The sequence below is a fragment of the Geotrypetes seraphini genome, chromosome 2, assembly GCF_902459505.1.
Source record: "Geotrypetes seraphini chromosome 2, aGeoSer1.1, whole genome shotgun sequence".
NCBI lineage: Eukaryota > Metazoa > Chordata > Amphibia > Gymnophiona > Dermophiidae > Geotrypetes > Geotrypetes seraphini.
The window spans coordinates 362,293,087-362,305,380 of NC_047085.1; the positions used below are offsets into that span (position 1 = coordinate 362,293,087).

The following is a 12,294-nucleotide window of genomic DNA, read 5'->3' on the forward strand; positions in this document are numbered from 1 at the left end:
AACCCCCATCCCAAATAAAATTAAGTTTCCCTCCCAAGGGAAGCTCTCCTTTTACCCAGCAGGTCCCATGGTCTGACATGCATCCTTGTGGTACTACTACTGGGTCAGTCTTCCATATAAAGACAAAATAGTCTGAAGAGTTCTTACATAGTAACAAGTAGATGAAACAGATAAAGAGACCTGTATAGTCTATCCAGTCTGCCCAACAAGATAAACTGACAGCATAAGGTATGATGTGATATGACATATACATACCTGATTTCTCCTTGCCATTTTCAGGGCACAGACCATAAAAGTCTGCCTGGCTCTAGTTTTTCCAACCACTGAGGCTATCATGGAAGCCCTAGTCCAACCCATCCCACTCCAGCCACAATCAGGCCACTAAATGTAGAAGTCTACCTGGCACTTGCCTTGTTCTTCAACTACTGAAGCCGAGTCTGTCTGTCATTTAACAAGAATGTACCAGTTTATCTGGGTTGCATAATGGCATTGGCGAGAAGTTAAAAAACAACAACAACAACAAAACCCTGTGTCATACGCAATTTGAGAGCGAATAAGGGATGGTAGCACTGATTAAATTTCAGCTGCCCTTGGCGTTACAGCTGTACTTGCTACCTTTGCTGCCAGCAAGTTCAAAGGTTTATGCAGAATGAAGGAAAGAAGAGAGCTATGTGTTATTTACTGTGCTCATCATAAATAATGGAAGAATGGAGGCAGGAATCAGGAGGAGGAAGAAGAATGAAAAAGTGACCTGACATGGAAAGTAGTCATAAAAATATATAAATCACACAAATTCAGACAGTTTTGAACAAATAACCACCACCCTGAAACCAGTATATTGCATTTTGATCCACACTTTTATAAACACACCCTACCTTCATTTTCATTGGTTTTGACGACCTTGACAAACTCCCTTTTAATGAAATATTCAAATGCCGGTGCCCGCTTCTCACAGTTCTCATCAAAGATCCACAAGTTCACTCTTGCTCTAGTTATGGCTGTGTATAGCTGCTTTAATTCCCCATTCAGCATCTAGAAGGAACAGAGGAAATTGAAAAATACTCACTCAGAATAAGGAGATCTGCTAGGATACACCTAACACTACTTTCACTCTGTTTTCATGGACCATTTTCATGTCATCGAGTACCGTATATACTTGAATATAAATTGATCCAAATATAAAACAAGGTGGCCTCTTCCATCCCCCCACCCACCCCCAGGAGAAAAAAAAAGGTTGACTCAAATTTAAACCAATATTATGAGGGATCTTCAAAATGTTTCTGCACTTTTCTTTTTTAAACACTATTTATTAAATTTCTCAAAAGCAAATTATATCACTATCTACAAGGTGAGCCAGCTTGCCTGACTGACTAGTCACATGACATTCTACGACATGCTCTCTTACCACTTCTCTTGTGAAAATATGAACGTGTGGAAACTTTTGGAAAAACCTTCGTAGAAATTTGGGTGATTCTGGTTAAAAAACCCAACTACAAAGATTAGACCATCCTTGCTATAAGATCCCTGAAAATAAGCCCTACCCAAAAATTAAACCCTAGTTGAAATGCTGGACTCGCCAGTAGCAGCACTTCCCCCCGCCCCCCAGATGACGTTTCCATCTCTCCCTCCCATCTGAACACCGCCAATCGCGAGATCAATATACCTTCTTGCAAACGTCAGCATCGGCAGCAATCCAAACAGGCTGCTTCACAGCCTTCTTCTGCCAGGGCTTTCCTCTGCCGCATCACTGATGATGTTATCAGCAACGCGGCACATGGAACACCCTGGCAGGAGAAGCCACGAAGCAGCCTGTTTAGATTGCTGCCAACGCTGCTGTTTGCAAGAAGGTATTTCGGTCTCGCAGTCGGCGGTGTTCGGATGGGAGGGAGAGATAGAAGGGTCAGCGGGGAGGGTGCGTGGTGGTGGGGGGGTTGGGGGATGGGAGGGAGGGATAGAAGCTGTGCAATGGAAGATTTTCAAAGAAGAGAAACTGAAGCAGCAGTACTGATATCATCGAGAAGTAGCTCTGATGATGAGGATGCAGGCAGTACAGTGGCCTTGTGACAAGAAGCTCTACCCTACCCCACCTGACCACCCCAACTGTTACAGGTTTGCAAACCAAAAATCTGCAGTTACTTACTGTGTTTCCCCGAAAATAAGACCTAGTGCATTTTTGGGGCCCAAAATTAATATAAGACGGTGTCTTATTTTCAGGGAAACACGGTAGATGACAGAGCTGTGAAAATATTATTAGTCATCTCATCTTCAAGTTTCAAGTTTATTTAAAATTTGATAAAAATGCTTATAAAAATTTCTAAACGACGTACATAATAAAAATAGCGGATATGAGACAGTTAAAAAATACGAACAAAACAAACTTTGGACAACAAACGAACTAGAACAAGGGGGAAAAATAATCTTAAATAATCTTAGTTTTAAATAAAATAGTCTTAAATAATCTTTTGAAGAACTCTGGCTAAGAGAGGACTTGGAGAAAGCTGAATAGCAGCCTTGTGCCCCAGTGAATCTACATCATCTCTTGAAAGTCTGTAAATGCTGAGACTTCAACAGCAAAACTTTGAAAATATGCTCTTGAATTTGTATCCAGGAAGTCTGATATGAGGAATTCCCTAGACATTTAAGACATCTCAGAGATCATTCTCAAATAGGTTCCATTTGACCACATCTAAAAACGTGTCTGAGCCTACCTGCTATGACGCACTACCAGAATACAGGTAGCCAGAAAACAGAATGTTTACCTTAAGGTATTTATTGCCTCTTTGTATGGGTTACATGAACCTATACCCCCTTGTTTGTTTATACGGTACATGGCCCCTCAATTGTCCTTTGAACAAGTAAATTGAATGGAAGGATCTCAGATCACTGAAAACAATTCTAAGCTATATGCCTTGTTCTCAATTTATTAACCAAGCACAGCAACATTAACAACCCCCCTCCCCCCTTTGACGAACTTGGAGAAAGCTGAATAGCAGCCCTGTGCCCCAGTGAATCTACATCATCTCTTGAAAGTCTGTAAATGCTGAGACTTCAACAGCAAAACTTTGAAAATATGCTCTTGAATTTGTATCCAGGAAGTCTGATATGAGGAATTCCCTAGACATTTAAGACATCTCAGAGATCATTCTCAAATAGGTCCCATTTGGCCACATCTAAAAACGTGTCTGAGCCTACCTGCTATGACGCACTACCAGAATACAGGTAGCCAGAAAACAGAATGTTTACCTTAAGGTATTTATTGCCTCTTTGTATGGGTTACATGAACCTATACCACCTTGTTTGTTTATACGGTACATGGCCCCTCAATTGTCCTTTGAACAAGTAAATTGAATGGAAGGATCTCAGATCACTGAAAACAATTCTAAGCTATATGCCTTGTTCTCAATTTATTAACCAAGCACAGCAACATTAACAACCCCCCTCCCCCCTCCCCCCTTTGACGAACACAGACACCACAATCTCTCATGGACGCCCTCCCTCAGTCAGCCAGCATCATGCTTACCGCTGAAGAAAGCTGCTGTTGCTGCCACCAATACCAAAGAAAGCTGATGCCACCAACCCCAAATTAAGCTGCTGCTGTTGACACTGTATGGTAATCCAGTGCGGGGCCTTGAGTATGATGCTAAGTCACTTGGACAGATGAGTCTGCTCTCAGAACTGTGTTCAATTTGGCCACCACATCCACCCTGTAAAACTTCTTGGACGTATGGATAGAAGACCAAGTGGCAGCTTTATGAGAGGCCGCTGAAAAGTTCTCAGCCCAACCAACAAAGTTGAGGCAGTCTCCATCAAGGGCTATACACTTACTCCAGTGGTTTTCCACTTTTTTCATTCTGTATTTTTCTGATGGAACAAAAACAGTGGTTGATTGATGTGGAAGCTGTAAACCACTTTCAGTAACTAAAGCACACACCTGAATCCAAAATTCTGAGGAATGGATCTCTGCAGGACAAAGCCTGAAGTTTCAACACTTGTCGGGAAGATAATCACCAAGAAAAACACTATCTTGATGGTGAAGTCCAGCAGAGAAGCTTGCTCCAGAAGTTCGTAGGGTGTTCTCGCTAGTGTCCAGAGGACCATTTAAGACTCCATGCTGGAAAAAGCTGTCACATCAGACAACAGGGGTACAATACACCCTTCAAAAACCTGCCCATATCTGGATGTGCAGCTACGGTGCTCTTATTAATCCTAGACTCAAAACAGGAGAGCCCCACAATCTGAACTTTCAGGGAGCCAATCACTAGGCCTTTTTCCAGACCTTCCTGCAGGAAGGTGAGCACCACAAAGATCGGTGCCAAGCTCAGATCCTCTTAGCAGGGCAACTGGACCCTGCGTGAGCAGCCAGGGAAAACAGGGAAGTTTGAGACTTTGATCCCTTTGCAAACGGACCAGGTCTGAATAACACAGTCATCTCGGCCAGTCTGGTGATACTAGAATCACCAGCTCCGGGTGCACCATGATCCTGCACAGAAGTCAACCTGTCATGGGCCACGGAGGGAAGGCATAAAGAACACCTGCTTTTGGCCAGGGTTGCACTAGAGCATCCAAGTCTTTGCTTCCTGGCTCGTTTCTTTGACTGAAGAACCAAAATGCCTTCTTGTTGGCTGCCAATGTCACCAGATCGAATGTCAGGCACCCTCACTGATTCACAATGCAGGTGAAGGCTTCCTGAGACATTGACCATTCCCTGGGATCTAGGGTCTTCCAGCTGAGGAAATCCACTTACACATTGTCCACTCCTGCCACATGTGCCACTGAGAGTGCAAGAAAATGGACCTCCACCCACTGAAATAACATCTGGGTTTCCAAGCTTGATGCAGCACTCTTGGTGCCTCCACCCCCCCCCCCAGCAATTGACATAGGCTACTGCCATTGTATTGTCCGAGAAAACTCGTACCACTTTGTTCTGCAGTGCAGTTCCAAATGCCTGAAGCACCAGACAGAGAGTTTGAAGTTCTAAACAGCTGATCGACCACTTCCTTTGGGAAGGGAACCAGCGTTCCTGAACTAGACGCCCCTCGCAATGAACCCCTCCTCCCCCCGAATAAGCTGGCATCCATCATCATAATCACCCATGCAGAGATGAGAAGTGTTACTACTCTGGTGAGAGACTGGTGTTCCAACCAAGGCTAGACTATGACAAGTTTCCACTGACCAAGGTAGCTGCTGGTGATGCACATCCCTTTGTGGTCAACAACGGGAAAGGAACGCATCCTGGAGTGGATGCAATTGTGCCCTTGCCCAGAGGACTATGTGCATGGTCGCAACCGTTAATCCTAGAACCTGCAAATAATGCTAGGCTGTCGGAGCAGACTCATTCCAAAACTCCCATATCTGATGCAGAAGTTTCTCTCTGCAGGCTTCTGGGAAGAACATTTTGTTTTCCCTTGTGTTGAACCAGATTCCCAGATAATTCAAGATCTGTGTCAGCTCCAGGTGGCTTTCTCTGCAGCAGCTGAATCACTCTGTGAACTGCTAGTCAGCCTATGGATTGAGCTTTTATTAACCAATCTTCCAGATACAGATGTACTTGTATGCCCGTTCTGCACAGGTGTGCTACAACAACCAATATTACCTTGGTGAAGGTTTGTGGCACCATGGACAGCCCAAAGGGCAAGGCCAGAAACTGGAAGTATTGCTCCAGCACATGGAATCATAATAACTTCCTATGATCTGAAAAAATGAGAATGTGCAGATGGGCCTCCGTCAAATCCAGGGAGGAGAGAATTTCCCCTGGTACCACTGATGCAATCACTCTGTTTGACAAATTCATCTCCTAAACAGAAGCCTCTCCACTCTCAAGGATATATTCCCTATCTTTCACGATGCAATTTAATATCCTCTTTCTATTTCTTATGTAACCCTCATTCTTGCCTCCTGTAATTCGCTGATTGTCCAGCCTTCTTCGAATGTAAACCGCCTCTTGACTATGGTGGTATATAAGAATAAAGTTATTATTATTATTAAAGTTATTATTACCATCTCCATTCCTAAATGTAGTATTGTGAAGGCCACATTTACTGCTTTGAGATCTAGAATCAGCTTCCAGTCTTCTGAGCCTCTCTTGGGCACTATGAAGTATATAGAGTATCTGCCTGAGCCCAGAGTTATCCTCTGGTAAGGGCTCTATGGCTTCCAGATCCAGCAATCTTTGTACTGTTGCTCGGACTCTGGCCACTTTTTTCCTGGCCTCCCAACCGGACAATCTAGAAAAAGGTCTGGGAGGAGACGAAAGAACTTGAGCATGTACCCCTCCCATATAAGTCCAGCACTCAGTGATCTGTAATGATCTCCACCCACACTTCTCAATAGGCTGATAACCTCCTGCCAACGCATGTAAGCTTGGTTGATGGCTTGGCATCATAACTGCTTCTTGGGAGTTGTGGCGGCGCCGGATCCTGATGACTGGGAGTGCCTCCCCCTACCCCATTCCACACAAATCTTTGTCTAGAGCTTTGAAAGGATCTGTGGCTGTCCAGCACTGCCGAGAACTGGTGATACAGTCTGGAGGCCCAAAAATTACTGCAACCTGACCCCCGAGGGGATCACGGTCTGCTGTCCGGTAAAGACTTCAGGTTCCGATGCCACACGTTGGCCATAAGATCATCCAGACCTTTCCCAAAGAGTAAATGTCCCTAAAATGGTAATTTACTCAAGATCACCTTAGAGGAAGAATCCCCCATGCAATGTCTGATCCATAGCATTCTGCAGGCAGAAATGGAAAGCAGCAGACATTTTGCTCATGACTCTGAAAAGATCATACAGAGCATCAACTACATAATCCACTCCAGACATTAAAAAGTGGAGATCCCTCCCAATAATAGTCTCTGGACTATGGTGCAACTTGGAGTGACAAGTCCAGGCGTCAAAAGACGATACTGCGTCTGCTTTCAAATCTGCAGCAGTGGCCTCAAAAGAGCTTCTTATCAACGAAATCCACCCTGCAGTCTTGAGCAGCCTTTAATACCACACCGCCTTCACTGGGAAAGAAGGCATGCTTTGTAATCTGTGTCACCAATGAATCCACTTTCAGAGAAACAAAGAGACTTTTCCTCTCTCTGTTAAATCCTAACTCATGTTCGTAGTCTAAGACCAGCTCTGGCAGGATACACATTTCAAATCTGACATATTGTAATCACAAAACAGAAAATAAAATTATTTTCTCTACCTTTTGTTTTCTGATCATTATTCAAATCACAACAGCCTGCTAGGATCGCTACAGCACTGGCGATCCTCTGCAGGCTGCTCTACTTGGTTGTCTCCCTCTGGCTCTACTTGGCTGTCTCCCTCTCCCCCACCAAAAAAAAAAAAAAAAATGGACTTCTAGTTTAGCTACTGATTTGCAGTGCTAACATTTCATAGGTAAAGTCAGTGCAGCTAAAATCTAGATATCCTATCACACAAAGGCAACAAATGGCAGCATTTCAGCAGTCTGGTAAATTCTTCCTCACAAATTCTTTCTGACTCAGTTCATCTGAAACTCACACAAAAGAGTTCCACCTCAGAAACATGTCATGTTACAATTCATCTACAGGCCAGTACACTTCTAGACTTGAGCTACTAGAGTGAAAGCAAAGCACTTTTTAACAGAATGCAGAAAAATTCAAGAAATGACAGAATAATTAGACAGCTAGTACAGCAACTTCTTATGTTCCAAATTATAGAAAATAATACATCTCCCTCCCCTTATGACTATGGCAAAGCTAGAGATTACTGCCCCCACCCTTCCCTACTTCTATGACCAAGCCTAAGTGCCTCTTCTAGGTTCCCTTTTGCCATGATTAATCTTGCTCTAGTCTTATTCCAAAAGACAATAGCAGTATACGCAAAGTTAAAGTGGAATGGTGACGTTTAAAAAGGAGTGAAGGAATTTTACAAAAAGGAGAATGTTACTTGTATAGGGTCACATCCACATGCCCCTGAGGTTTGGAGAGGAGCTTTGAAGGTTTCCCTCCACCATCCTCTGACAACTCATCATGTGCAGATTCCTGGGGGTGCTGGGCTTCTAGGACCTCCTGTGGATTGAAGTATAATGTGACTGGGATTGTAGTGGCTGAACTAATAATCAAGCTAAGCAGTGCGAGAATGCAAAGGAGCATTCAGCAGCCACCAGAAAGCAGGAACCAAAAAAAACCCACTCCAACTAAATGGTGGGCGTATCTCCAATACCTTGTAAAAGGCTCCATTCAGTCCCTGAACCTCCATCATTAGTTCCTCCATTTTGCTCAGTACAACGGGGGGGGGGGGGGAGGGGTGTTCCTGCACCCACTTCCTGAGCCCACTACTGTTGTTTTTCCTTCAACATTGAGCCCAGTGCATGAATTCCTATGGGCGGCTCTAAGGCAGGCTCGGTCCCTTTTAGTTAGCGAAAAAATGAAACTGAAACAGGAAACCCACAGCCGACATACTGCTGCACTTTCTGACTGACCCTTCCCCCTTGCCCCCTAAAGCAGGAACAGCAGTGGACGGCCAGCAAGAGGAAGGGCTGCCACTCATGCTTTACAAGACCTGAAGACATGGGGAGGAAGGTTGGACCCCAAATTGGCCAGGCCAATTTTTTTAATGATTCGATTCAAATCGGAAATCGGGCAGCACTACTGCTCATACGCGAGCACTGAGTACCAGAGGACTGTGGAGTCTCTATCTTTAATTCTTAGATGGATTCCATGATCACCTCCAAATGTGCTGAAAGCTTAAACAGCCTGTGCATAGTCAGGTCCTCCCCGAGATCAGGGGACTTCACCAGATCTGAATCCGGCCCCCCTACAGATAAAACAGCATCTCCTGCTACAGAGAACCCTGACTGGGAGAGTAAAGACATTGAAATAGACCCAATTTCATACCAGTCTTCCTCAAACTGAACTTCCCTATCTTAAGCATGGCACTGTTGCTGGAGAACTGTGCTCTTGTCGGGGGGGGGGGAGGGAGGGGGAGAAGGAACCTCCGGTGCCAGTAGGGCCGCGATCCCTGAGGGTGCCATGCAGCCCTCGTTAATCATATTGATGAATTTCCCTGATCAGGATGTCCAGACGGCCCCTGTGGATGCTCACCATCTCCTTTCTGGTGTTTTGCGGCTGCGTCACAACTGCGTATTATCAGGAATGCACTTGCCTTGCTTCCCAGTTCAAATTTGGATTTTTTTTCCTGGTACTCGGACCAACTGGGCACTAACACCCCCTGAGGAACCAGAGGAGGCTAAGCCAGTGGCTCCCTCCGCTCCTCACATGCTGCACAGCACGTGGAACATAGATGATTTTCAAACAGCCATCCACTGAAAACATGGCATGAATCCAAAGTATCCTGGCCTGAGGAGTCCATCACATCTACTTTTAAACAAAATCAAGGTATTCTGAGGTACTTTTATCTTCAAATTGGGAAATCTAAGATAGCCACTGCAGCAGCGATTTTAGTGCTAAAAACAGCCCGGGATAGCTACCCTAGGGACTAAAAATGAGTGATTTTAGAGGTGGGGGAAGCTAAACTAACTCCAGAATCCCCCCAAATCAATTTTAAAGGCCCCCTCCCCCTGTGCCATGCTGTGTGCTGGGAGCTGCAAGTGTGGAAGCAGCAAACAGCTTACTGGGAGAATCTCTCCATCAACAAGCCTGGAATCCGGACCGCTTGTGTCTTCTGACTGCCTCTTGAGCCCAATGAATTGTCCAGAGACCTCAACTCCCATGATCATGCATGCGGGGGGAGGAAAGTGGTCGGCCTCAATCCTGGAAAAACTGCCACAGAGCTACTTAGCGTGCGCTCATGCCTACTGCATATGAACCTGGGGCAAGCTTTGCTCCCAAGGAAACGGTCCCTGAGCCCCTGAACTGTTAGTGCATAGTGCAGGCTGTCCAAGTGGGTGCACTGCAAAGCAGTCTGCTCCTTGGAAGCAGAACCTCGACCTCTGAGTCTGCGCTCTCCCGCAGCCAGAGCTCTCCCAAGAATTGGATCCTCTGCAGCACTGAAAAGTCTCTCAAACGGTTAGCAAAAGAGATCAAATTCACTTGAGAAGAAACATGAGCTTGTAGAGACAACTGAGGAATTGGAGGACAGCCCAGAAGGATGAGAGGCAGAGCAAAAGAATGGTAACGAAGCTCCCTATGAGAATTCTCACGAGAAGGTAATGACTACCCCTAAGTTCAGGAATGGAGTCTCTTTCGCTCCAGAAAAGCCCTTAAGGGAAAGTTTGAGAGACACTATCAGCAGCCTAACTAAATTTGTTTGGTTGGGTAAAAGACCTAGAATTGCTTTAGTATCTTTACAAAAGACAATTGTGGAGGGAGGGGTAAATTTTCCAAATTTTTATAGGTATCATCAAGCTTATAATTTAAGACAGGGTATGTATTGGATCCTCCTAGATCTCATGGAGACTGTCCCAGATTGGTTATATTTAGAATGGTGACTCCTGTTTCCTTTGCATTTGTCTCATCTTATAAGTATAAAATTGCCCAGGAAATATAAAGAAAATAGAATTTTGCTTGATACTTGGAGAACTTTACGTTATGTTAGTAATCCATCACCAAATCCAATTTTTAAATCATTAAATCAATCCATTTGGCTAAACTCCAAGATTAAAGTTGGCGGATTTAAAATCGTTTGGAAGCATTGGATTATTGCAGGTATACGGACTTTAAATGATGTTGTTGCAAATGGTTCACTGCTTAGTTTTTCACAGTTGCAACATAAATATGGTTTAAATAAATCACAAAATTTTAAGTGGTTGCAATTGAAGCAGGCTTTTCAGGAGGGGTTCCCTGAATGGAAAGATCTTAATACTCAGTATAGTTTGGAATTCTTATACTTTCAGGCGGATTTCTTGGGTCACCAAGCCACACAGTGATATAAATTGTTGTATGGATATTTGAATAAAAAGCACAAAACTGGTCTTAGGGATATTTGGAGCATTGAGATTGGGCATCAAATTTCTGCTTCTCAATGGCCACGAATTTGGTCTTGGAGAATAAAAACTACAAGGTCAGCATCTATGAGACAAACTTGGTTCTTTTTGTTGCATAGAGCTTTTTGGACCCCAGTAAGTTTGCAGAAGTTGGATAGCTCTAGGTCTAATAGATGCTGGCATTGTAATTTAGATGCTGGGACTTTAGATCATTTACTTTTTTTCTGTCCCTATATAAATGCCTTTTGGAGGTTAATTTGGTTAATTAGAAAATCATGTTGCCCTATCTTATGATACTATTTTATTTGGTACATCTATGAGATTAAAGAGTCAAATTTCAGCAAATAACAATAAACTTTTGCTAATACTGACGGGGGTTGCCATTCAACATATTACTGGAAATTGGAAGGATTATACTAAACTTAATTATACCTTTTGGTGGAATTCAGTCTGTCATATTTATAAAATGGAGAGAGTGCTTGCTATACAGCAAGGAAATTATAACACTTAAAAAGATTTGGGGGCCATTGATTACATATTCTAATGACTAGACACTTTAAACACCTTTTTATTATATAGGAATATGATTAGTGTGGGATTGGGATGTATGATATATGTTTTAATTGGATGATTCCTAATGGAAGGGATGGTGAGGGAGAGTTTCTTTTTTATGCTTTTGATAATAATATATAAGAATATCAAGTGATTTATAAGAATTCTCTGATTAAATATTGTACACTTGTTGTAAGATTTGAAAATGAATAAAGATTAAAAAAAAAAAAAAAAAAAAGCCACAGAATTCAATGTGTCACTATGATAAATGCTACCAAATGGGTGGGGAACCAGATCAAGTCATACATGGCATCAACCAGAAAAGCCACTCTTGATTCCAAGCAGGAGACTTCTGCACTCTCATGGAATTTCTGACTGAAATGCGACACTGTATATGCAATGAAGCCACTACAGACAGCTGTCTGAACCCCCACCCCCGATAGAGAACAAAGCAGACTGCTTCAGAAGTGACTTGATCCATCAGTCATGGGAATCACTGTTATGATACTTCCCTCCATGGGAATAGAAGTCCTATGAGTAACTGTTATTACTGTAGTGTTGAATCTGGACACCTGGAAAAGGTCATATCTATCCAGGGCCAGCATAGATGCAATCAAGATTTTTTAAACCCTTGAGGTCAATCTCAGATGATTCTCATTCAGACAGAATCATGGTCTAAAGTAGCATGGAGTGGGGAAAGCCTTAGATAGCATACAAAATGGGAAAGCCTTCTACAGCTCCTGTCCCAACAGTTTCGAGATTCACAGCACCACCAAGACCTGGACAACAAAGGCAGACTGCTCTTCTTTATGAAGCAGGCACAGTGCCAAGGA

At 43.5% G+C, this 12,294-nt stretch overlaps 1 protein-coding gene across 5 annotated transcripts in view; it reads right to left on the bottom strand.

The window, feature by feature from the left end:
• Positions 1-12,294, bottom strand: part of TRANK1 (tetratricopeptide repeat and ankyrin repeat containing 1) — a 258,846-nt gene that overhangs the window by 75,547 nt on the left and 171,005 nt on the right. For all 5 annotated transcript variants that reach the window (XM_033930525.1, XM_033930526.1, XM_033930523.1 and 2 more), the window contains one exon: positions 876-1,032. In XM_033930525.1, the coding sequence (XP_033786416.1) occupies positions 876-1,032 (157 nt within the window). The remainder of the gene's footprint in view (positions 1-875; positions 1,033-12,294) is intronic.